The following is a 26,978-nucleotide window of genomic DNA, read 5'->3' as shown; positions in this document are numbered from 1 at the left end:
GATGAGATCCGTGCCTTACGTGCGGAGTTGGCGCAGTTTAGACCACCTCCCTTTTGATGATGGATATCATATTTGCCCTTTGGCATTCCGTTACAAAAAGGGGGAGTACTTGTAGGTTTTTGTTTTCAAGGGGAGACTATTTGTTTTTTAGTTGGAGCTTGTGGAGTTTTAGATTGTATCTAGGTACTTCACTGTGTGCTTCACTGTGTACTTAACATTTTTAGCTCTTACCTTATTTTTGATGGGATATTCATGTTAGGGGGAGTTTTATGTTTTTGTTGGTACTTTATTTGTTTCTTGTTTCAAACTGCTTATTGATTTATATTTATGAGTTATTCATTGATATATGTCTTTATTTGTGTATTGTTTGAAATCAAGAAGTTATTTTGTTTACTTGTATTATTTCCACACATGCGGTTATGCATTTTATTTAGTGTTTCAGGAAATATACAGGTTGATTCAATTGAGCTGCTGTCTACACTTGCAATTGATGGATAGTAGTTAAGATTGAATTTGATTTATGAGCTTTATTTTGTAAAAGGCTTTTCATTTTGTAAACTTTGAGCTTCTAAGTTGTGTTTTGTCACGGATTGCCAAAGAGGGAGTTTGTTAGGTTCTGAAGTTTAGGATTTTATGTATTTAGAACTCTAATTTGTATTGTTGGCAAACCATGATCAAAACAATGTGTTTAGAAGTGTTTAAAACTAGCTCAAAGTTGTATGTCAATGTAAAGTTGGAATCGAGTTTAAAGCAGGAAGCACTATGGCTTTCGGCCTGGCTCGATCGATCGAAACATAGGCTCGACCGATCGAAGCTCGGGCAGATCGTTTTTCTGTAGAATTTTTCAACTCAGCCCTATTTGTTTTAAAACGTTTTTAGGGTTTCTTATTTATCCTAAGTATAAAAAGCAAACCCTAGCCATGTTTTAGTGTTGCTCATATTGCGGTTTGTGTAAATCTCTTGTGAGATCTAGAGGAGCTTTCCTTTACACAAACTTAGGGTTTTCAAGGAGGAGATATTTTCTACACCTTGATGATCAATTCAGTTGCTGCCATTAAAACTTAAAGAATACACAAGCGGGGGTGCTTGTAGCTGGTGGGAATCCAAGAAAGAAGGAGTCCGTGGATTCGGAGCTTGCACGTGGTCGTGTCAGTAAGTTCTACTGGTTGGTAGCATTAGGATGTCAAGCGGGGGTGCTTGTAAGTCCTTTTTTATGAACTTTGATTCTTTCAAGATAGGGGATTCAAGTTTACCTTGAGGATAGCTAGGTCAAATCCTCCCCAGGTTTTTACCGGTTTGGTTTCTTGGGTGATCATATCTTGTGTTATTTATTTTCCGCTGCTTTGCATGATTTGATCTTTATTATTGTGATAACCTAGACTTGTTTAATTGGACTAAATAACAACTTGGCTAATTACCTAGGTTTAATCAATTGTTTAAGGGGGCTAAAAACTGTCACACATCCTAGATCTACCAAATTACAAGTAAAGTACGTTTTGTCAAAGAATTAGCTAATTCTATATTGACATATGTTCCTAACATTTAATTACATATGTCCTAACAGTAATTTTTTGAGGTGCTAAAAGTTAAATTTTTTAGCACCACTACTGTAAATACTCTAACTTCAAAAGCAATAAAAATTCTAGCTAGCCTAGTATTAAAATACAACATTTTTTTTTTTATCTTTGTTGGTAGATAATTGCATCTTAATACAATGAATTTGTGTATTTATAATTTGTTAATATTATATGTGTTCGTTTTTAGACCCCTGTAAAACTACATTGTTTTACCTAATTAATTAACCAAATGAATACTTAGGTTTATTATTCAAATCTAAGTTAAAACAAAACAATCATATCATGCAAAGCAGCGGAAATATAAAGAACACGATGATATGATAACCCAGGAAAACCAAAACAGTAAAAAACCTGGGAAGAATTTAACCTAGCTATCCTCAATGTAAAAAGCAAATCCACTATGAAAGAATTGAAGTTTACACAATAGCGACTTAGACCACTAACATCCTATTACTACTTCGAGTAAAAAACTTACTATCACGACCTCATAATAGCTCCGAGTCCACAGACTACTTCTTTCCTTGGCCTTTGCAATAACACAAGCTCACTTGCTTGTGACTTTGAAACTCCACTCAAAGGTTTTGAATCTCCTTAAACATTGATCTTGTATGCAGCAACTTCTCCAACACCGGATCTTGAGATTCTTCAAGGAATAACATCGGTAGAAAACATTAGAGAGCTTTTGGGTACAAAACCCTAGATCTACAAAAGAGGCACAAGATGGACTCTAATCTCTCTAAAAAATTTTGAAAACCCCGCCTAGGGTTAGCTTATAATGTCCTTTAAATATTGGAAAAAACGGTTCGTGATTTGGGCTTCAAACGGTTAAGTTATGGGCTTTTTACATTTGCTGATTTTTGCTGATATGCGATTTTTGACTGATCGAGTACCAATCGAACCAAACAGCTTGTAACTCATTTTTTTCATCCTGAACTTGAGTTTTTTGTCTTGGACTTCAATGTAGACCATTCTAAACCAATGAAAACCAATGAGACTTGGTTTTTGTTATGTTTTGTCATGATTTGCCAACATTACAAACTCAAAACCTAACAATCTTCCCCTTTAGCATTTCGTGACAAAACACACATACAACATAATGCCCATATACAATAAAATGCCCAAATACATCACAAATCCCAATCTAAAACTCTAAACCTAGAAGTTGCAAGAAGAGGTAGAAGGTCTTGATCAAAATGTACCTGTCTTTCCTGAAAACACTCAAAAGAACACATCACCGCATATGTGGAAAGAAAGACATATAAACAATAATATGAAACACAAAATAAAAACAGAAGTAAACTAACTCTCCCCCTAAGTTAGATACATCAAAAAGTTTTCATATTCTCCCCCTTTCAAAAAAAATTTTAACTCCCCCTAAACAAAACAAACAGGATTCCCACATTTCATCTATTTCTCCCCATTTTTGTCACGTATTGACAAAGACAACTCAAACAAAGAGTAAATAGAAAACATACGCAACAAAAGATAAGAAAAAATAGAGAATTAAGAGAACACAAAACAATTCAACTCTATAAAAAAAAAAAAGACAACTCCCCCTATGAAGACCAACAACTCCCCTATAAACAACAAAGGTAAAAAAAAAAAAAAAAAAAAAAAAAAAAAAAAAAAAAAAAAAAACTTTTCTTCCCCTATAAAAATGGGAAAAACAATTTTGGAAAAAATTTAGGACGTAGGGAAAATAAAGACACACAAACCAAACTTAAAAACTAAGTTGAGGATACATATGAACATAAATATTCTCTCTTTTAATAAATGCAAACTTGACATTGATACCACTTGTTTGTTTTTAGACCCATAAATAGATGGTGTTTGAACTCAAATCAAGTAGAGAAAATATTTGCACATTGATTATCCATCATATCTCTTAAGGAAAAATATTTTCTACAGTTCACATATAAAAATAGCATATACTAAAAAGTACATAACTCAAAAATTAATCAATTAATTTTCAAATCAAGTTGAGTATCCAATTTAGCAAAGTGTATGCATATTATGTGTGAAAACAATGAGAGATATGACTACAAAACTATAAGATGGATATAGAAAACAATGCAATGCATGTGAATCTTAAACATAAATGATGCATGAAAAAAAAGTTTGGTCAAATACTTAAAAACTGAATATGTTTCAGTTTCGATCGATCGAGCATTGATCAAATACCAATCGAGTCAAGCAGAAAGTCATGATTAAAAATCAAGGGATTTTCAATCGATCGAAAATCACATTTGATTGATCGAAATTCTGGAAATTTGAATTTTTTGAAAAAATGCAGAAGATTATGCAGAAACAACTCAACCCAAGCAATTTTATAAATGAAATGCATGAGAATGAGTTTAAATGTTTTTCAAAAACATGAGTTTTGAACTCAGAACTTCAAAACAAGGTTTTTAATCATCAAAAACACAATTTTTGCCAACCCTTAAACATATTTTGCATCAAACACCATAGAAAACATAATCTTGGATGGTCAAACCAAATTCACACACAATTTCATGTACTAAGTTTAGTAAAGAGTAACTTGTGTAGTGTGTGCAACTAACAAGAGCTTGAGATACATATGAAGTGATAAGTAAATAGTAATCAATCACAATTTCTACAAAATTCATCACATAAGATTAAAAGAGACTATCACCTAAAGAGTTATATCATATAACTCTCACATCTTCTAGAATAAAAGCTTGCAATCGTGTAAGTTTCTTGATTTGTCTCATATTGTACACACCAATTTTATTTGATCAAAAACTTATTAATAATAGTCAGGATAATGTACACACCAATTTTATTTTATTGATTTATTTAAACTCCAATAATGTAGACACCAATTTTAGCATTTAATCTAAGGCTACACCTTATGTTATTTTTGTGCATATGCTACACTTTCTCGAGCACAAAATTTTACGATATACACTAAGGTGTTAGTGATTGGCTAGTAAACAGTAGTGAGATAGTTATTATGCCTTTCTCAATAAGTTCATGTCCAACAATCAAAGGCATGTGACTTTAAGATCAAGACAAAGTGATCAAAAACTATAAATATCTTCCCACACAACATGCACTACAAAGTTCAAACTAGTAAAGTGCAATAAATAAGCTCATCCAAGCTAAACAAGGTACATAAACATGTTATGTAAAGATAATATGACCAACATTGATTTCAAATCCAAGAAAAATAATGCAAAACACAAAAAATCTTTTTGGTTTAAAAAAAAATTTATGACCAAAAACGAAAAGCACACATTATGCTAAATGATTAAAAATGCAATGCATGACCGTGTTTAACTAAGTTATAGAAGGTACACAAACAAGAAATATCAATTTCTTAATTAACCCTTGAGTACATGTAAAAACTAGTACATACTCATACAAAATCAAAAATAACTTAGCACTTATATAACTCATACTATTCAAGTTTCTCCACAATGTCAAGCATGTTATAAATCAAAAGAGAAATATCATAACTCATGTAATCCTTAAAGCATCCACATCCTGAAATGCCATCCTATCCCATTTACCATCTGAAAAAGCTACTTTATTAATTATACAAAACCATTTTACAATATATCCAACATTCCAACTTTTATTTTCCTATTCTACTCATTAAAATAATATACCTACACAATAAAATATATTTTTCCATTTTTTGTTTTTTCCCAATTTTCTCCTCCCCTTCCCTCAACCTCTATCAATGTGCCTCCACTGCCCAGTCACCACCACTGCGCCTCCACCATGCCTAGCACGCCACCACTGCCCACCAAAATCCCACCGGAACAAAAATGCATATAACAAAAAAAAAAAAAAAAAAAAAAAAACCAGCATCACAATAAAAAACCAGAAACCCAACAACACCGGACCCACGCCGATCTCCACCAAACCCAGTGAGCCTACACAAAAACGTAGTGGCGCACGATAACGAAACAGTGCGTCGTGGAGTCAAGGACTGGGAGAGAGAGCCAAGGCTTTTTCCGTTGGGGAATTTCGACGGTGCAATGATAACAATGGGAAGTTCGCCGAGATTTCCGATGTATGATAACGATTTCGGGTGGGGCAAACCTTTGGCGATACAAAGCAGCGAAGCTAATAAATTCGACGGTAAGATTTCGACTTTTCCGAGAAGAGAAGGCAACGGAAGCACACCGATCTCCACCAAACCCAGTGACCCACGCCGAGCTCCGAGCTCCACCAAACCTAGTGACCCACGCACGCCAATCTCCATCAAACCCATCGCCAATCTAAGCAACCCATAAACCCAGCCATACCCACCTCTTCCTTTAAGCACCGATCACAGCAAAAAAAAAAAAAAAAAAAAAAAACACGACCCAGATCGCAACCCACCAGAAAAAATAAACTACTGTGATGTGTGATGTTGATGTTGGGAGGAGGATGGTGTTTGGGTTTGAAGAGAGGAGAAAGCAGATGAGAGAGAAGGAAGAGAGAGTTGAGAAAGATAGAAAGCATTCCAGAGTTGAGAGAGATAGTTGAGAATAAAATATTATTTAAATTTATACAATAGTGCTACAGTGTCATTCTAAAATTTTTACAACTCTTCAATTTTACAATTCCGGATGCTGACTCTTTTAGGCTTGAAATGCCAAAATTTCTTTAGATATGGCATATGAAAGTCCCAGTGCTGATGCTCTTAAAACAAATAAAACAAGACTCAAAATAAAATATTTTTTTCTTTTTGAAAATGTTTCAATGTTTTTGGATTTTTTTTTTAAATAAAAAAAACAACCTAAAAAACAAAACAACCAAAAACAAAAACAAAACATGTCCATAAACAATTGAAAAAATTAAATCAGGGACAAGTAAACAATACTCACCTTAGCAAGTCTTTTCTCACCCATATAGCACAAGTCTTCGGCTTTGTAGATGAAAATCCATGAGAAGCAAAGTGTATTTGAGGGATTACACCAATCTTTTAAAAAAGACCAAAATCCTGCAAATTTCTTTCACAAGCCAACAAGCTCAAATTTTTCAAAAAAATATGAAACAATTTATATGGACTTATGGCAAGAGAAATATCATAACAAATCCTAGACTGAAACACAGAATGCTTAAATTTCAATTTATGACTATTAGAACGAATGTGACTGGAGACACCCCAAAAGTGACAAACAGGAACAAATTTAGGAACATCAGTATTCCTAACCACAAATCTAGTCTCAGATTTTGGTTTTTGCCTCAACAAAGAACAATTTGGTCTAATATGACCAACAACACCACAAAGGTGATAGACAGGCACAAAAACAGATTTATTATGCTCTCTAACAGTAGGTTTAGACATAGGTTTAGAAACATCAACGTCTACATCAGAACTTTTACCTTTGTCTAACCTAGCAAAATAAGCCTTTTCTTTATTATTCCTCTTGAAATGAGGGATATAAACTTTCTCAGTTTTAGGCTTAAGAGAAACAGAAACACTTTTGTTATCAATAGCAAGCTTGGTACTAGTCAAATTTTCAATTTTATCTTTAGATTCAACTAACTCTTGTTCCAAGCTTTTCATCTTCTCATCTTGAGAGGAAATTTGATTTCTCAAAAATTCATTCTTTTTATTAGATTCATCTAATCTAACAACCAATTCCTCTTTTTCAAGATTAGTCATTTTTAACTCTTCCTTAAATTTCTTAGAAATTTTCATAGAATTCAATAATTCCTTATGAAAAGTTTCACAGGCATCAATAAGATCAACAGAAACAACAGTGTCCTTTTTATTCAAATCATCACAATCAAAAACAGTAAGACACTTAAAATTATCTATGATAACAGGGATCAAAGATCAACTCTTAGATCAAAAGATCTAACACAAAAGAGCTACTCGTTCTGATACCACTTGTTCGTTTTTCGACCCCTGTAAAACTAGATTGTTTAACCTAATTAATTAACCAAGTGAATACTTAGGTTTATTATTCAGATCTAGGTTAAAACAAAACAATCATATTATGCAAAGCAATGAAAATATAAAGAACACAATGATATGATAACTCAGGAAAACCAAAACGGTAAAAAACCTAGGGAGAATTTAACCTAACTATCCTCAAGGTAAAAAGCAAATCCACTATGAAAGAATTGAAGTTTACACAATAGCGACTTAGACCACTAACATCCTATTGCTACCTCGAGTAGAAAACTTACTATCACGACCCCATGATAGCTCCAAGTCCACGGACTACTTCTTTCCTTGGCTTTTGCAACAACACAAGCTCACCTACTTGTGACTTTGAGACTCCACTCAAAGGTTTTGGATATCCTTAAACGTTGATCTTGTATGCAGCAACTTCTACAATACCGGATCTTAAGATTCTTTAAGGAATAACACCGATAGAAGACATTAGAGAGCTTTTGGATACAAAACCCTAGATCTACAAAAGAGGCACAAGATGAGCTCTAATCTCTCTAAAAACCTCTAAAACCCCCACTTAGGGTTAGCTTATAATGTCCTTTAAATACTGGAAAAAACGGCTCGCGATTTGGGCTTCAAACGGTCAAGTTATGGGCTTTTTACATTTGCTAATTTTTGCTAATATGTGATTTTCGACTGATCGAGTACCAATCAAACCAAACAGCTTGTAACTCATTTTTTTCATCTCGAACTTGAGTTTTTTGTCTTGGACTTCAATGTAGACCATTCCAAACCAATGACATTTAGTTTTTGTCATGTTTTGTCATGGTTTGCCAACATTACAAACTCAAAACCAAACAATATGGATGCATATTTAGAATTTTTTTTTTTTTTTCTTTTTGCTTATACTTTGGCCCCCACTAACTTAAAATCTTGGGTCCATCCCTGAAACATGTCATAGATAACATAGCTATTGATCTTTGATTTTCTTAAAATTTTGCAAGCATGTAGTATATAATAAGAATATACAATTCAATAGTTAAATTTTCTATACTCACATCCAAATCTAATAAAAAGATAGAAAAAGAGTATGGAACTTTTTTCTTGAAAAACCAAACTCGAACTTATGACAAATTTCATGGATCTAATAATTTCCTCGCTTAATCACTTACGTGTGAAGTATAGTTTGTCTTAAGAAGTTCTTACATGTTCTGCAATTTTGTTAGATATAGCTTTAAGAGTAAGGACCCTTTTTAAGCTGAAATTTCAAACCTTAGCATCAAAACTCGTACACTATTCTAAATTTCTAACTCTTAATACACATAATGAATTGATATGAAATTCCACTCTTATTTTTCAAAATAAAACTTAATGCCAACCCTTCTTTTTTTTTCTGATGAAAGCCAACCCATTTTTAAGAGAGAGTGGGAACTAATACTAATAAAATGATGATGATAATATAAAGTTTGGTCAATATATAATTGAATTAATTAGGTTCAATTATGAAAAACAAGACGCTTTTATTATTTCGTTTTCCATCATTTGGTTACCAAACAAAGGTAACAACTTCAAAAATTTAGGGAATGTTTGGTACATGCACTTAAAAACGGAAAATTGTTATTTGAAAACATGTGTGAAAATACGTGCAGATAAAAAAATGTGAAAATATGTATAATATTGTTTAAAACTGAAAATTGTTGTTTGAAAACATGTACCAAACACCCCCTAATCACTATATTTTTCCAAACACTCTAAATGCTAAAATTATTACAACTAAGACTATATTTCCGAGAAATAAGAGTAACATTTTTAATAATTTAGGAAAAAATAATTTTTTTAAAAAATTTAGGAACAAAAAATAAATAACTTTATAAAAACTTTAAAGATGAAAATACCTTTTTTTTTGCATAAATTATAATTTGGAGGTATAAAATTATATATACTATATTTAGTCTCAAACAAATCTTAAATAATTTTTTATCAAGTGATATTTTTCAAATCTCCTCCTGAATATATCCTTGCTTAAGAAGTGTTTTGTTTTATTTGTTTTAGCATCCATCACATTACATTTTATATGGACATGATATTTATATGAAATTTTGTTTAATTGCTTTCATATATATATATATATATATATATATTTTGTTACTTATTTTAATTAGTTATTAACAATTTGAAATTAATTTTGCTTTCATTTTTTTTAATCTGTTTCTCTAAAACTAAAATCTTGGCTCCCACACTTTATGTATGTATTCATTCAACAAAATGAATTTAATGCAACAAAATCTAAAAAAGGTTTCTCTCCTTTTCATTTCTTTTTCTATTCAACCTTTTCTTTTTTTCATTTGTGACCAATGATCATGTCTGTATTTGTTCAATGTAGGTGGTGGTGGTTGTTTTTGTTAAAAACCTTCTGTGATTTGATTATTGCTATATATTGAAAATGAAATAATCTCGTTCATGCCATTGAAGATTAATCCGGTTCATGCCATTGAAGATGAGGAAATCCAACTTATTTTTTGTCCAAATCTGCCATCTGACACAAAAGTTCTCAACCAACAATCTACATTCGCAAAATACACATTTCTAAATTCAAATAGAAATGCTATAAGGAACTCCTTTTCCAGTCACTCCAGGAGGTGAGAATGGCTTCAAGAGCTCATATGGCACAACCCCAGCTCCACTTCTGTTCTTCAAATCCCTATTTGCATTCCTCTCATCAATAGTCCCCTCAAGCTCCTTCAACCTCCCACTAAACTTTTCAAAGGCTCCCTTTATAAACTTGTCCTCAGACCATGCTGGCTCTATTTTCTCACCTAGATACTCCTCATCAGGTGAATGGTTTGATAGTACATCCAAAATAGCCATAACTCTTGTTGCTTGAATTTGTGAAGGGAAGCATTGTAAGAGTGCACCTTCAGGCTTTTTCAAGAAGTTGTCCCAAAACTCTTTAGAAGGCTCTTCGGTGGGCATATTGATTCTAGCAATGGTAGGTCGGTTAGGGAAATATCCACCATAAGCATACTGTCCAAAGTTCACGGCTGCATGGTGACCGGATGCCACCCATACGATTGTTGTGATGATTTCGATGAGGTCTTCCGGGGTTTTGAGGACTGGCCACCATGGTTCGTCCTTCTTGTCAGCATGACCTTCAGTTCGAATCTCATTCCACCATGCTTGAAGCTCTTGATCAGATGTTATAAGGCTACGGTTAGGGTAGTAGTGGTTGACATAGTCACTAACCCACTCTTTGATAGCATCCCAAAGGAGAAGGCCATCATTGGCAAAAGGGTAGTCCTCAATTGAGAGCTTTAGACCATGTGGAGCAGTTGGATCCTCAACAGCCATTCCCCTGTATAGTAAAAATGTTAGGATATCAGTTAGTCCTCTAAAGGAGAGTAAGCTATGAAATGGGGTGTCAATTGTAATACAATTAAAATTGCTAATATTGCTCCCTTTGATTGCCAAGAACTTGAAAGGGAAATTCACAAAAATGAAAAAGTTTAAAATGTTACGATGGATATTACAAATTTTACTATATAAAAGTTTTTAAAAAAATATGCATGTATCACAAAATAGTTATTAAGATATTTAATATATGTGGAATTAGTACCTATCATAATTATTGTCATGTCGGTTTGTAATCATTTGTAATAAATTTTTAAAAGCAATCAATACATGTAGTCTACTTTGAATAGTATGTTGAAAATTCATAACTAAGGCCGTGTTTGGTTGCTGTAAAACGTTTTCCGGAAAATACATATTTTCCGGAAATGCTAATTTCCGGAAAAGGAAAATGTTTCTACGTGTTTGGTTGCATTTCAAAAAATTTTCCGGAAAATATTTTCTGGTGTTTGGAAAAAAAGAAGGAAAACACAAATCCAGAAAACACAAGCCACAACCCAAAAAAAAATCATCAACGATCGCGATCCGAGATCGCGATCTCGCGAAGGCGAGATCGTGATCAACGTCGCGATCTCGCGACGGCGCGATCGCGAGATCGTGATCTCGCGAATGCTAGATCGCGCCGTTGATCGCGATCTCGATCCGGCGCCGTTTTTTGATCTCGCTCATTTGTTCTTTCTCTCACTCTCGTGTTGTGTTTTCTGTTTTTTCTCTCCCTCTCTCTGCGTTTTGCGAGACCCGGAAGTGATTTGAAGTGAAAATGAGGGGAGTAAATGATTTCCGGGTCAAAGGTGAAAATAGTGGTCAACTGAAAGTCATTTTCCGGAAAATGATATTTTCCGTGACAGCCAAACACTCCGGTTTTACGGAAAATGATTTCCGGAAACAGTTTTCACCCAATTCAAACACAGCCTAACTCCAAACATTTGGGACAAGTTGTGGTAGGAAATGTGTAATAAGCGTAAATTCACCTGGTGTCATAGACAATGACATAACATAAGGTTTGACTCAATGAATTATTACTTGTTTAAGAAATGTTTGTTTTTAAATTTACCTGCTAATTAAGTCAGCTGGTAATGCCTGAAGATTGAACTGCCATTGTTTGTCATAGGCGACCGAGCTAAACTCCATGGAGTATTTGCCAGGTGAGAATGAGCTCTCAATGATCCCTCCGGCATTGATAAGTGCTACTCGAGCAAGGGCATTAATCTCCATAGTGTACCGAAAATGAGGGTGCAACAGTCTATAAATTGGGTGCATCGCACTAAGTTGCCTATTTGTTGCAATTATATAAGGCTCTGTAGCACAATGAGTCCTTAGCCTGCAAAAGACACGAAGAAAATCCCTTCTTAATAGATTATTTCTCAAGGCCACTCAATAGATATATATATATATATATATATAGTTATATAATTTCAATACATGCATGGACTTGTTTGTAGGTGTACATATTTCTCTTTTTTAACTACACTTCTTGTTGAATAAAATCTCACCCCAGAATTAGGGTCAAGTCCCATGAGGTGGTTTGGAATAGAATCTTCTCTAAACTTGAAATAAAGGGAATTCATATTTCATGATTAAATTCATAGGTAGAATGGTAAGGCTCACGTCACACTTTCAGAAAGAGAAATGTGCATGGCCCCAAACTTTTCTGAAGGCAATTAAGATTAGATTTCAGGTCTAGATGCTAGAAATTATTTTAACTAACTAATACAGCTCCTTTCACATAAAGATGAACAAATGCAAAATCAAAATTTACAAGTGGAACATACCAATGACTAACAAGTTGGTGATAACCAGAGTCATGTGCAAGCACATGAGCTTTGGCTAGCCTCCAAAGCCAGACACCAGTAGCATCCCAAGTAGGAAGGTAGACATCTTTCCATTGTGGCTTCCCATCCATTGGTGGCCGAGTCAACTCAATGGCCAGTGGCCTTAATGTGCCATTTGGGGTTAGGAAGAAGAGCGTCCGTGATCCATACAGAGTTGTGCCTTTAATTTCTCTTACTTTGCTCACATATGGCAATAATAGATCATGGTAATCTAGAATGAACAACTTCTTCTTTTTTATGGCCTACATGAATTCAATTTATAATAATTTGTGTGTGAGAGATAAAATCGATTATATATGTTCTTGATGTGTGTAATTAATATACTAAAAATAATATTGTGTTACCTCATTAACTGTCATGAAACCCTTGATCTCTTGTTCAATCAATTCTGTAGTGATGGCTGATTCTGCTGGACCATAGATCTTTGGATCAAGTTGACTTTTCAATGGCCATTCCTATTGGAATATACAAGTTGTGTCCCAATTAATTAAATGGTTAATATAACATAATTAAGTCAAACTAATTAACTAAAGTTTTTGGATAAAGTGTAGTTCTTATATATTATATTAACCTTTCAATTATAATCTCCCTAAGATCCCCAACAATTCCTTGCAAGGAAATACTCAATCTTAGTTTTTGAATTTGTGTTAGTTTTTTTTTTTTTTTTTTCCTCTATAATTTAATTGTTACAACAAGTAGAAGAAGGAGATTTGAAACCAACAAAATACTAAGACAGAAGGCTTTTGGCTACTCAATGTGTTTGTTAACCTCTAATTAAAGCTAAACCACATATGTTGCCTATGATTATATTTTCCAATTATCACTTATATTCCATCCAATTTCTTTGATGCTTAATTATGCTCCATGCTATCATGGTATATGTCCACAAATCATACCGTGACCAACTTTATGCTATATGGGTTGAGACCAGCAAGAGTCTGCCTAGCGAACTCCTCATCCCTAACCCAAAAGAATTTGTCTCCTGCATGTGTAAAAACCACCATTTAGAGAAAGTGTAATAGAGAGGAAAGACTATTCAAAGATAAGTTTTATGTGTATGTTTTCTCACTCTCCATTGTTTCTGGTGTCTCAAACCGCAAAAAATCATCACTATCACTGATAGCCTTGATAAGCCTAGGCAAGAGGCTACTAAAAAATCCTTTTTTTTGGTTTTTAAGTGGTGGCAAATTAATCCCTTCATTGAAAAGTGAATCAATGGCCGTGAAGTAGGGGAATCCAAGGTCGGCATCAATGATAGCAGTCTCTAAAGATGGCACCACTGCATGGATCACTGAGTACACCGTCTTTGCTGAGAATGTTAGTTGTTTTACTTCTGCGAAGCATTCATCTCTGGGAACATATACACTGCTGCTCCTTTCCTCCGACAATGGATCTACATACAAAGTAATTGTTCTTAGGATACAAAGTGTAAAATAAATAGAGGGCTACATTTACATAGTAACGATCGATATTTTATTTTATATTTTCTTGAAACCCTAACAAAATAGGAAACCCTAATTAACAAAAGCCTATTTTTTAAAACATATGAATGATGGGTTAAATTTACATGATCATGATATTTTATTTTGCTCTATTTATTCTTTCTTCTCCTAAAGCCCTAGCATATTGGAAAACCCTAGATGTATCTCACGGATTTTCAAAACCTGAGGGGCCATTGACCCCTGTTCAACCCTCCCATGTTAGATTTTTTTTTTTTTTTTTCCCTTTTCTTTTTGTTTGGTAAATCTGTATTTCAAGAATCTCTTTTAGCTTCAGTTTCAAAGTTTCAAAGCTCACAAACTTTAGACCTCTTTACCATTTAAAAAAGAAAAATGTCCTGTTAGAGAATTATTGTAAGCAGTGTGATAACCATGTATTGTCAATTGGGATAATTCTTTTTGTAATTGCACCGATTATATAATTTTTGTCGGATTAATAGTATTTTTTAACAAAAATTAGATCCACTTACAACTTATAAGATAATATAATCAAACGAGAGATGACATATATTGAGAGATACTCTTGACATCATTGACAATCGATGAGGCAATCACACACAGTACTGTAATGAATTTTTTATTAAGATGGGAATTTTTATCAAATAAAATATTGAATTAATTAGAATATGAATTACAATAAAATCGGAATTATTTAAAACTTTTATTTTAGTTAGAATTCAGTCATTGAAGAAAAATGGACTCCACCACTGTAAAAGGAGGGCAATAATTTTATAATAAAAGGGGAAGATGTTTGTGGAAACCCTTAAATTATGGTCCTTGTTTTTTTACACCTCATTCTAGTCAGGTCATTCATCAAATTCAAATGATGACCAACTATACGATAGCTAACCTAGAAGTAAATATCTGGTTCTCTTGAAGACTGATAGGATAGATTGATTGGCCATTCCATTTTCGTGTGATAGGGCTTTCAGAAAAAGAAATATCAGAGAAACACATAGAAATTCTCTTCTGAATGACAAGATTAGAAAAGGATCAATGCAGTAAAAACAAAATGTGATATTTTTCCTTATAAAAAAAAAGAAAGATATTTTTCAGTTACTATCAAGAAATCAAAATCAAAATCAAACTTAATTTACCATATATTAAACTTATTGATAAATAATACTGTAGAGACACGATTTTTAACGACCCAAGGATGACGTTGGGCTCGTGTGTAAAGGGCCCGAACAATATGATTTGTAGAGAGTGGGTTTGGAAAGGCCTGCCTTTGGGCGCTGGGTTTCGGTCTGGTCCCGGTTTCATGAGCGATCATACAAAGATGGGTTTGAACTGTATGGCTGAGCCTTGCATCAATGTAGTTTGAAAGGTTTGACTCCTCGGAATTAGTCCGAGGAGCATTACACTCTCACCATTCCTCCTCCCCTTTTTTCAGGATCCCCCCCCCCCTTTTATACTAGTATTTACCTCCCATCCTTCATCTACGTGTCAGTTTTTCCTAGTTTGGGGTATTTACTCGTCCTATCAATCTATACGTCAGAGTGGTTGGGGAAAAGCTGGATAGCATGGTATGGAGTATGGGCTCGTCAGGCGCTAGGCTCCACATTATTGTGTTGGCAGCTTTCTCGTTTGTACGGCTCTTGTACTGGGTTTGTCATTTTCTTCAGGCGCTTTGTGAGGTGTTGAGCGTGAGATCGTCCTCGGCAGTAGGGCTCCTCGGCTTGGGCTTTAGGCCCTTAATGTGAAATGGGCTGGGATTTCAAATTTCAGGCCCCACCACCCACAATAGCCCCTCAAAATCCTGCTTCCCGACTTTTAGTTGAGGAGGAGGGTTTTGGTGATGTTGGGCCCACCTCGCGGCTTTGCTCAAGTTCTGTACCTTATTGTTGTTTGTGTTCTTCCATTTGCATGGGAGATGTGCCGAATTAAGAGGCGTTACTTCCTTCTTCACCCGCTTAGTGTCCTTTGATGTTTCAGTACTCGAGGCGCGCCTTCACGAGGACCTTTAAATCTTGTGGTGGCGGATAGTGTTGGAAATTGTGCCAGAGCTGCCTTGTCTGCAGCGTTTCTTGGGAATCTGCTCAAATTAAATTAAATGACACCTCCTTACCCATTATATAAGTAGGATAGGTGGTTATTCTCCTGGCGTATAAACCCTTTTGCTCTCTTCAAAATCATAACCCTTTATCCATAACCCTTTATCCATAACCCTTTATCCATAACTAGTTCCCACCTCCAGTGTCGTCTTCCCTTAGTGCGACATGTCTGAGGCTTGGGTGGAGGTGGAGGAACTTCACCCGCCACAGAGGCACCGGACCCTTCCAAGACTTAAGGTGATGTGGTCTGGGCAAGGGAGGCACAGATTTAAGGTGTCCTCCCGCTTGGATATGGTGGGAACGGTACCCCCCCCCCCCCTCTTTCAGTCAAAATCCGAAGCAGGTTCTGATCACACCAGATTTTTGGTGTGTCAGAAGAAAGGTTTTCCGCCATCAGCGCCGTCTGCGATACCGCAGGCGTGGTTCCGTGGAGGCTCATCAACTTCCGGTTCCCTGCACCTTTTCTTCAGCAGGGCTAACCTCAAGTTGGACTCCCGGCACCTTTTCTTCAACGGTGCTGACCCGAAGTCGGGTTCTTTTGCTGCCTGAGTTATAGGCATGTAAAAGTATTGAGGAATGGCTCCCCTAGACGAAGTTTTAAAGCGGCAGCACGTCTCTCCCCTGCACCTACTCTTCGGCTTTTTCTTAATTCCCTTGTATTTTTTCTTTTTTGTTTTGTGTAGTTAGTTTCAGTATGAGCTTATTTGAGCTCTTTTAATGTACGCTGTACTGTTCCTTTGTCTTAATAAAAGATGAATTTATTTCTTTTTAAATACTTTTCCTTTCTGCAACAATTATTTTGGGCATGGGTATGCTACATGTGTGCTTTCCTTTGATGATACTTAGAGCAGGAAACCTTGAAACAGAAACCTACTAATTCTAGTTTATCGATATTATCAGGCATAATAATGATAATTCCCAGTAAATTAAAACTCATAAAACTAACCAGGATAATGGCCGAGTGCTTTGTAATGCAGGCAAGGCGACCGTCCGAGAACGATAAACTCTAAATAATTCATCTGAAAGGGTAGCCGAGCAGTGAGGGACTTCGACTCTATTTTTGGCAACATATTGCCCTATATATTGCATCAATCCTCTTGGTATTGAGGATCCGAGGATAAACCGGGGAATCCATGTGGTTTAGGGATTAGCCCAACTATCAATGGGGAATTCTCCTCGGATAGATTCTAATGTCCATGTAACGTCCAAGTCGTGCCCAGACCCATGTTGTCTCTTCTAGGTAGTCGGTTTCCCAATAGGCTTGAGTCCGAGGACCATACAAGGCCTGGGTTCTATCCAAAACTTGTAATTTTTCTTTTGAGTACTTGGTTTCCCCATAGGCTTGAGTCCGAGGACCATGCAAGGCCTTGGTTCTGTCCAAAACTTGTAATTTTTCTTTTGAGTACTTGGTTTCCCCATAGGCTTGAGTCCAAGGACCATGCAAGGCCTTGGTTCTGTCCAAAACTTGTAAGTTTTCTTTTGAGTACTTGGTTTCCCCATAGGCTTGAGTCCGAGGACCATGCAAGGCCTTGGTTCTGTCCAAAACTGGTAAGTTTTCTTTTGAGTACTTGGTTTCCCCATAGGCTTGAGTCCGAGGATCATGCAAGGTCTTGGTTCTGTCCAAAACTTGTAAGTTTTCTTTTGAGTACTTGGTTTCCCCATAGGCTTGAGTCCGAGGACCATGCAAGGCCTTGGTTCTGTCCAAAACTTGTAAGTTTTCTTTTGAGTACTTGGTTTCCGCATAGGCTTGAGTCCGAGGACCATGCAAGACCTTGGTTCTGTCCAAAACTGGTAATTTTTCTTTTGAGTACTTGGTTTCCCCATAGGCTTGAGTCCGAGGACCATGCAAGGCCTTGATTCTGTCCAAAACTTGTAAGTTTTCTTTTGAGTACTTGGTTTCCCCATAGGCTTGAGTCCGAGGACCATGCAAGGCCTTGGTTCTGTCCAAAACTGGTAATTTTTCTTTTGAGTACTTGGTTTCCCCATAGGCTTGAGTCCGAGGACCATGCAAGGCCTTGGTTCTGTCCAAAACTTGTAAGTTTTCTTTTGAGTACTTGGTTTCCCCATAGGCTTGAGTCCGAGGACCATGCAAGGCCTTGGTTCCGTCCAAAACTGGTAATTTTTCTTTTGAGTACCTGGTTTCCCCATAGGCTTGAGTCCGAGGACCATGCAAGGCCTTGGTTCTGTCCAAAACTTGTAATTTTTCTTTTGAGTAGTTTTTTCTCTGTATTTATTTGTTTTTCGAAGGTCAGCCCCTAGACCATGGCGGGGAGAGTTGGCTTGAGGCCGGAAGCCCCTAGAGCTGCCCACGCCATTGGCACTGCAGGGCGTAGCCCCTAGCAGAAGTTTATGTCGGAGCAACAACTGCATGTCGCCGGAGATGGAGGAAACCCCGCGAACCTCTACTTGCTAGAGAGTTGACTCCACCGCCACCTGGGCCAATGCGCAAGCCTTCCCACAGACGGTGCCAATTGTAGGAACACGATTTTTAACGACCCAAGGATGACGTTGGGCTCGTGTGTAAAAGGCTCGAACAATATGATTTGTAGAGAGTGGGTTTGGAAGGGCCTGCCTTTGGGCGCTGGGTTTCGGTCTGGTCCTGGTTTCATGAGCGATCATACAAAGATTGGTTTGGACTGTATGGCTGAGCCTTGCATCAATGTAGTTTGAAAGGTTTGACTCCTCGGAATTAGTCCGAGGAGCATTACACTCTCACCATTCCTCCTCCCCTTTTTTCAGGATCCCCCCCCCCCTTTATACTAGTATTTACCTCTCATCCTTCATCTATGTGTCAGTTTTTCCTGGTTTGGGGTATTTACTCGTCCTATCAATCCATACGTCAGAGTGGTTGGGGAAAAGCTGGATAGCATGGTATGGAGTATGGACTCGTCAGGCGCTGGGCTCCACATTATGGTGTTGGCAGCTTTCTCGTTTGTACGGCTCTTGTACTGGGTTTGTCCTTTTCTTTAGGCGCTTTGTGAGGTGTTGAGCGTGAGATCGTCCTCGGCAGTAGGGCTCCTCGGCTTGGGCTTTGGGCCCTTAATGTGAAATGGGCTGGGATTTCAAATTTCAGGCCCCACCACCCACAAATACATATTTAATTAATAAATAAATACCCAGAATTTGTAGATAAATACCAAATATAATTTAATAAAAAATGCTTTAATTATTAGGTTGTTTTAGTCCAATAAAACTAGATATATATCATACGAATAATTAATTTGTATTTGATTCTCAAAAAAAATAATAATGGTTTGCCTTTAATATATGTAACAATGTAAATGTAAATGTAATTACATTACTAAATGTGGTAAAGTCAAGACTGTAAAAGAAAAAATCCAATATTTTGGTTTTACTATTAGATACTGAGTCAAATAACGTACAAACCTAGAGAGCTACAAGACAAATCTAGCATCCGTGTGATATAAGTGTCATGTCTTTAATCAGTATGGATTCACGTCCACGTTTGCATTTATGCACTGTTTATTGGTCATGAATAGTAAATTTAGAACAATAAACAGTGTCAAACAGTAATAAACCAAAAACAAAAAAAGTTATTTTTTTATTATTTTCAGTTTTCAGTAAAATAAACTGTATCCAAACGCACACATAATCTCAAAGATTATCCGAATTCTATTATTATTATTATTATTATTATTATCTTTCTTTTAAGAAAAAATTATTTTATATTTTTGTTCTTATGAAATGCACCACTTTTAAGTATGCGAGCTCTAAGATGGGTGTAGAAAATACCATCTCTTTTTAAACCACACCTTAAAAATGAAAGAAGAAAAAAAAATGCATAGTAATTTGTCACCTGTTTTACACCTAGGGCGCCCAGTCCTGCAACGTCTAGGGTAGGGGCGCTCTTTGCCACCGAGTACAGGTCTTTTAAGATCCACACTACTATCAGGATTTCCAATATCGTTGTACACATCGTAGTCGTATATTCTCTCAAAGCTCTTACGTTCTCCTTGGCCATTGCCTCGCAAAATCTCAAGTTCTGTTTCTCTTAACCTGCACAGCCCACTTGGTGTCTGTGATGGCAAGTATGACTGTTCCACATTGAAGATATATGTGTGAGTGTCACAATCCAAAAAATATATATCAAGAAGGAAGTGTTAAAAAGAGACAACATTTACATTAATTGCTTTGTTACATTATGAAATATGCTTGAAATATTTATTATATTGGGTATCAAAAACTCAAATGAATTGTATGGAATTATATTGGCATCCCTTAGGTTTTATGTATTCATATTCAAGCCTCATGTGGTATCCATTATGGCATCATCCCATTGTTTTAATAGACTGCTTCTGTCCACCCTCTTTTAAAAATTATTAGGGAAATCAGTAACATGAGATTTACATATATGCACTCACTCATCCATATCTCTATATCTGATCATACTTGCTTGTTCTCAAATATATGACTAACTTTCATCAATGGCTTTATATAATGGAAAGTAATTTATTTGACTAATTCTCATATGACTATCTTTCATTAATGATGTTACAGAAGTGGTTATAAGTAATTTATTTAAATAATTAGATATCTTATGGCTGTGATTAAATTAATTTAAAAAGAGAGTATCAATTGAATTATGTATAATAATAATAATAAAAAGATAAATAAGTGATATTTTTCTCCTTTTATTTGGGTAAAATACAAAAATTATCATTAATGTTTAGGCTAATGTCAAGTACGTACTACTCAAAATTTTCAAAAATATCCAATTTGTCACCTAAACACAAACTGCACTTAGTAATTTATTTTCATTTTTCATAAAGCTAATTTATGGCTAAGTTAATTGAAACAGTACAATCCCACGGGAATGGGCATCAACCAAAAATGAAGAAGGAAGTAGAAGAATGTTTCAAGGAACTAAAGAACTTTGAAACGATGTTTAGAATTATTGAACTCAGGGTTAAATTGGATATTTATGAAATTTTGGATAATGTCTCACATTAGTCCAAACATTAGCTAGGGATCAATTTTTTTATCCTTTTATTTTTATGCCAGTATTTTACCGTTATTTCTTTTTTTAATCTTTTTTTTTTTAAATCTGATTAAAAAGATTCGCTTTGATGAAATAAATCATAAAAAAATTAATAAGAAAATAAATCATAAAAAAGATTGGCCATAAATACATTACAATAAGTAAATCAAACATAAATGGTGGACCCCTGCGTATCACTATAATCATGGCACCTGTCATGAGGATTGTCCTTGACATTTGATTTTTCTATCCTAATTGATAGGATGGAGTTGAGATTTCATATTTCTTCCTGCCATCCCAGTGGTCCAATAACCTCAGTGATTTTGATGGGTGATGCCTTGAAAAATCTAATCATAATTCTGTGACTCGTGTCTGAATGCCTGGTTCATAATTTTGAAAAAAACTTGTGGTCCAAATGTCCAATTGATTTTTATTCCCTGAGAATGTCTTTTAACAATTTTTAAACATAGTTTATTATAATTGATATATGATAAAAAAAAATGATGTCAACACTAAACTCAATTAAAAATAGTGTTACTTCAATTATGACATGTAATATAAATAGTTGTGAAAAAAAATGGAGTGGTATTCCTAATATTACTTTTTCTCCTTAAAAACAACTAGGTTTTGAATCTAAGGTTTATGACAAAAATAAACCACGCATAGCAGTTTAATTGGCTTTTAACCATGGGAAATGTTAATAAATATATTAAGGACACACATTAACTATTCATTTTAGAAAAATTTATTAAAAATTCTGTCAAAATAAATAATTATTTTTTAATTTTTTTATAAAAACTTTTCTAAAATAGTTTACTAATATATACCCTAAAGCACACATTAACATATCCCAAGATTTTACTAATATATGCCTAAAAGGAGGGCCAACTTCACAAATAATCACATGTATGAGTTTAACTTAGGCAACAAAACATGAGCAAATAAAGACCTATTTAATTGTGTAAACAGTTTTCATTATTTAAACAACACAACATATATTTTTTCAATATCTTTTCATCCATGCATATTTTCACTATCCTTGGACCTTATGATTTAACAAAGTACTTTTTCCTATTCAGCAAAAAAAAAAAAAAAGTACTTTTTCCTATTAAAGAAGAAGAAGAAGAAGAAGAAGAAGAAGGCTTTAACAGAGTACTGGTAGTACTACATGAATCTCAAAAGATGAGAAGAAGAAGGCTTTAACAGACATTTAATGACCCTTGTTACCTATAAAGGGAGTATGAAATTGACAAGCCATGAATAGCGAATGAACTTGAATACCAGCGATATGTCGCCGTCAAGTGGCTGTCAGAAACATTTTGTTGTCCTGGGGTTTACAAAATCGTATACTCTCATGCTAATTAAGTATATGTTTGGATGCAGTTTAAAATTATAAATTATTTTATTATTTAATTTATTTTTGTTATTATGTATAAATTTTATTGTACTATTTTAATTAATTTTTATTTTTATTTATAATACTTTCAATAATTAATTATCAATTTTAATAAAATAAACTATATTCAAAAAGATCCTAAGTGACCATATGTTAATTTTAAGGTTACGACTTTCTAATAATGTTAAGAGTTATCAACTTATGATGAAATTTCATTTTCTTTTTTCTTTTTATGGAGAATTCGGTTGCTCCAAGCAAGAGGAATTAACTAATCAATGTAAAGTTTTCCATTGTAGAATAAAAAAATTGGGATTCAAATCTTGTTTTACACCAAAAATTAATTAGTATATTAACTTAATAAAAAACAGGGTTGGCCTCCTAAACTGTAAAAGAGTTCTATTCAATAAACAATAATTGCATATGTTGTTCATTTATCTAGCTGAATAATTTAGAGTTATTGAGGGAGAAAAAATAGAAATTGTTACTCTATTTTTTATTTTATTACTTGCAAAATTATCTTAATCTCATGCCAATCCATTGCTCTAAGTACTTAATGAGCCAAGGTCTGTTTAGGAGAAGGGGGAAAAATAAAAATAGAAAAGTTTACACTATCTTTTGTGGAAAACAAAATAATTATGCAACTGTTTCCGCATGTTCCAAAAGAAAGAGAAAAAAAAGTGCGATAAAGTGACAATAACAAAATCATATAGGCTTACTATTGGATTCTCAAAAAAAAAAAAAAATATATATATATATATATATAGGCTAACTATTCAGAGAGCATCTCATCAAAAAAAAACTTGTGATGAAGCGACCATAAAAGAAGTGTAGACATTATCTTCCTATATTTCGATTTTTTTTGAGAGATTGTTTTGATCAAGTATTATTGGGTTTGCTTGTGCCATTTCTAATTTGATGAAAATTTTTGTACTGGATTATAGAGGAGAAAAGAAATGTATAGAAAACAAATCCTCTGTGTCCACATTTTGCAATCCGGCCAATTTGGGCGGAAAAAGAAGCAGAAAAACTCAAATAAAAAAGGGGAGTCCATCTTTTTGACTTTTTATGGCTGGAATTTCCACTTTTGTCCTTATCATTTATATCTCTCTCCCCATATTTCTTTCCCTAATTTATGTGAGCATAAAAGTAAAAATAATAAATTTTCTTTTTCTTTTCTTTTTTCTTTGCAAGTCAAACAAAAGATTACTTCTTCTTTCTTTTCTCCTTTTCTCCCCATTTCCAAACATATAAAAGGAAGTGTTTTCTTTTCCTTTTCTCCTCTCTTACTTTTCCTTTCACTTATTATTCCTTTTCCTTTCTCTTCTCTCAATTGCAACCAAAGAAAGCGGAGTCTAATTTGGCATAATATTTACTGTTCTTGAATCCAATAGACCTCCGTTTATCTCTCATGTCATAAATAAGTCTTTTTTTTTTAATAAAAAAAAAAAATTTACTATGTTAAGGAAAGAAATCAATGAATATAATGTATTCCTTATTTGCAATATTTATTTCCATAATTGTATCTCTTCATTTATATAAAGTTATTATGAAGAAATTATAAAATATCAAAATGGCTTAAATTCTTTTCATTTCTTTTAATAATATTTTTCTTTAACCGAATTATTTTTACTTTTACTTGTTTTGACCTTTTATCTTTTGATTATATATTTTTTTGATAAGTTAAACTTAAATTTTTTTTTCTAATTTATCATCGAGATATTTGTTTGAATATTGACTCTATCTATTTATAAAATGTAATTTAAGGATTTGATCCGTAAAAAAATAAAAAATAAATAAATAAATTGTTGAGACATTATGTTTATCTTATATACAAAGAGTGCTCAATAATTAGTATTGTTTTAAGTGTGCCACTAAATGCTTATCTATTTTATTGGTGAATATTTTATATAATTTTTTTGAAATTTTTCAAAAACTGGTTATTGATTGTTAATTTATTTTAGATTTTTTAAAGATTTTTTTAACATATTCTTAATTTTTTTATTGTATTTTAATTGAGCTTACAATTTAACCAATGATCTATTAGTTGAATTAATGATCATAGTTTATAACGGGTTAAGTTCCAGTCTAAAAAGCTATTAGTATAAAAAGGTGTTTGTCTTTTACCTCCAGCATTGGATTCTTATTCCTAATAATTTGTTGACTCATAAATAATAATTATATGAATCAAATCCTTAATTTAAAATCAATGATTTTTTTTTTTTACTAAAGAATGTAAAATTTGCTGAAAAACAATATTCTACTACATTGATGTACAACTACAAGCAAGGTATTTCTTTTTTTCTGCAAGTGGGCAAGCACGTTTATATAATTATATGTACTTCTGTATGCAATGGATTTATATTTGTTTGAAGGTGATGTACAAGCATAGTAATGTTTTTCTGCAGGAAAATTCGGGTGTCACTACTTTTGTGCACAACTCGCCCACGTGGCCAGTTGTGGTTGGTAAAGGGATGACCCACCATCATCCCTCCATCAATCACAACTCGCCACGTGGGCGAGTTGTGCACAAAGTAGTGACACCAGAACCACTCTTTTCTGCATAAAGATCGTGTCTATATGTACTTGTGTAAGCAATTCATTTATTGTAGGAAACTTTTTAAAACCAATAAATGCTTAAAAGAGGCTGACCTTGTTTGAAAAGAAGACCCTTTTCTGAGGATTGTCATACTTTGAATGAACCCATGAATTACAGTTCACATAAACAGGGCCATTAGAGAAGCCATCAAGGATAATATCCTGAAGATACATCTCATTGTGGTGCTCATTCTCCACATAAACAGCCCCAATCTCTCCAAAATCTACTGGAACTTCAAAACTTGACTCATACTTCACCACACCGTTTTCTTCGCCCTCCGTCCTGTGTGCGTAACCCTTGATTGTGTCCTTCTCTAATCCCGTCACTTCAAGAATAAAACGTATTACACAGTTTACATAAATAGTCACATCAACGTACAGATCAATGGATGTAGCCTTAAAAGCATATTAAATACATACATAAATGAATTGTACACCAAAAATTTATTAGTATGTTAATCTAATAGTAAAGAACTATCATCAAAAGCGATGGCTATAAGTTGAAAACTCTCTTAAAAATAAACCAACCCAATTTTTGTCTTTCGTATGTTTTTTCCTTTTTTATTTGGGACCGTAATCATATAGTCGTTTTCAGCTTTGCATTTTCTATATCTCGGTTTATTGGGACCATATGGGACCATTTGTTAAGGACAACTAGATTTTTTTTTTTTTCTTTTCTTTTTTTCATTTTAATGGCAAAGTCATAATGCTCTTGAAAATTCACAAGTTGATTATTTCTCTCTCTCTCTCTCTCTCTCTCTCTCTCTCTCTCACTAATCGCTTTCTCTCTCCTACATATATAAACAAGCATCAATAACTTACATACACACACATTTTGACTTTTCTGAGAGTAAAGATATTGGAAGAATAATCTATTTATTTGGTGGTGAATATCATATTTTGAACAAAAATCTTCTTCTGTCCATAACGATTGTTTGGTAGGTGTTTTTAAAATATGATTTCAGGACTTAATACAAAATTCTCAGAGACCCATTAAAAGTATTTATTTGGTTACTGTTTTTGAAATTTTATCTTGAAAATCATGTCCAAAAAATATTGAGCAACTGACCTTTTAGAGAACATGTTTTTGGTGTTTTTAGTATCAATTTTCTGTTTTGTAAATGACATTGTGGCAAACTTGTAATAATTAAAATAAAAAAAAATAAATAAAAATAAATAAAAAAACCTCGTTGCCAAACAAGTCTTTTAGGGAGCGACCATAAAACAATTTGAGAATAAGTTCTTTTTTTTTTTTTTTGATGAAAAGACAATAACTTTATTAAGAAGAAGATAAAAGCAGTACATCTTAAGCCAAAGCAAACTCAATAAAAACTAGATTTTCCTCTATCCAAGTTACATAATTGTCAATATTCTTGGCATGTTGAGCCAAGACGTGAGCTGGCCAATTCCCTATTCTCTTAAAACTTAGTTTTCAATCCTTTTTTTTTTAAGAAAAATCTTGCTACCGTGCAAAATCTACATTTTTCATTTTATACTCCACCAATTATAAAATATTACGTTTATAATTTTTTCTATTTCAAACTTTGGTTATTTTATTTATAAAAATAAATAAATAAATAAATAAATAGTTGTGTGACATGTTGCCGTAAATGGAACATAAATTAAAATATTCAAAGTAGGATAAATTTTTTTTTTTAAATGAGTAAATAGTGAAGGAAGGGTGACGTAGATCTGAACTATAAATATAAGGCACTATAGAATATATCATTATTTTAAGGCTATCACGTGAATATAGTA

At 33.9% G+C, this 26,978-nt stretch overlaps 1 protein-coding gene across 5 annotated transcripts in view; it reads right to left on the bottom strand.

Annotated features, from left to right (window-relative positions):
- Positions 1-26,978, bottom strand: part of LOC126718393 (linoleate 13S-lipoxygenase 2-1, chloroplastic-like) — a 166,646-nt gene that overhangs the window by 25,518 nt on the left and 114,150 nt on the right. For 2 of the 5 annotated variants that reach the window (XM_050420606.1, XM_050420600.1), the window contains exons 2-9: positions 25,275-25,546; positions 20,048-20,285; positions 13,747-14,070; positions 13,574-13,659; positions 13,022-13,132; positions 12,618-12,919; positions 11,900-12,166; positions 9,907-10,792 (exon numbers count right to left, since the gene is read on the bottom strand). The exons of 2 other annotated variants lie outside the window; for them this stretch is intronic. In XM_050420606.1, the coding sequence (XP_050276563.1) occupies positions 10,033-10,792; positions 11,900-12,166; positions 12,618-12,919; positions 13,022-13,132; positions 13,574-13,659; positions 13,747-14,070; positions 20,048-20,285; positions 25,275-25,546 (2,360 nt within the window). In that variant the 3' untranslated portion in view covers positions 9,907-10,032. Of the gene's footprint in view, positions 1-9,906; positions 10,793-11,899; positions 12,167-12,617; positions 12,920-13,021; positions 13,133-13,573; positions 13,660-13,746; positions 14,071-20,047; positions 20,286-25,274; positions 25,547-26,978 lie in introns of those variants that run through there. One more of the 5 variants, XM_050420557.1, reaches the window with a different exon arrangement.

Source organism: Quercus robur, chromosome 1 (genome assembly GCF_932294415.1).
Source record: "Quercus robur chromosome 1, dhQueRobu3.1, whole genome shotgun sequence".
Lineage (NCBI taxonomy): Eukaryota > Viridiplantae > Streptophyta > Magnoliopsida > Fagales > Fagaceae > Quercus > Quercus robur.
The sequence above is the reverse complement of the archived record's forward strand: the minus strand, read 5'-3'. Positions and strand labels throughout refer to the sequence as shown.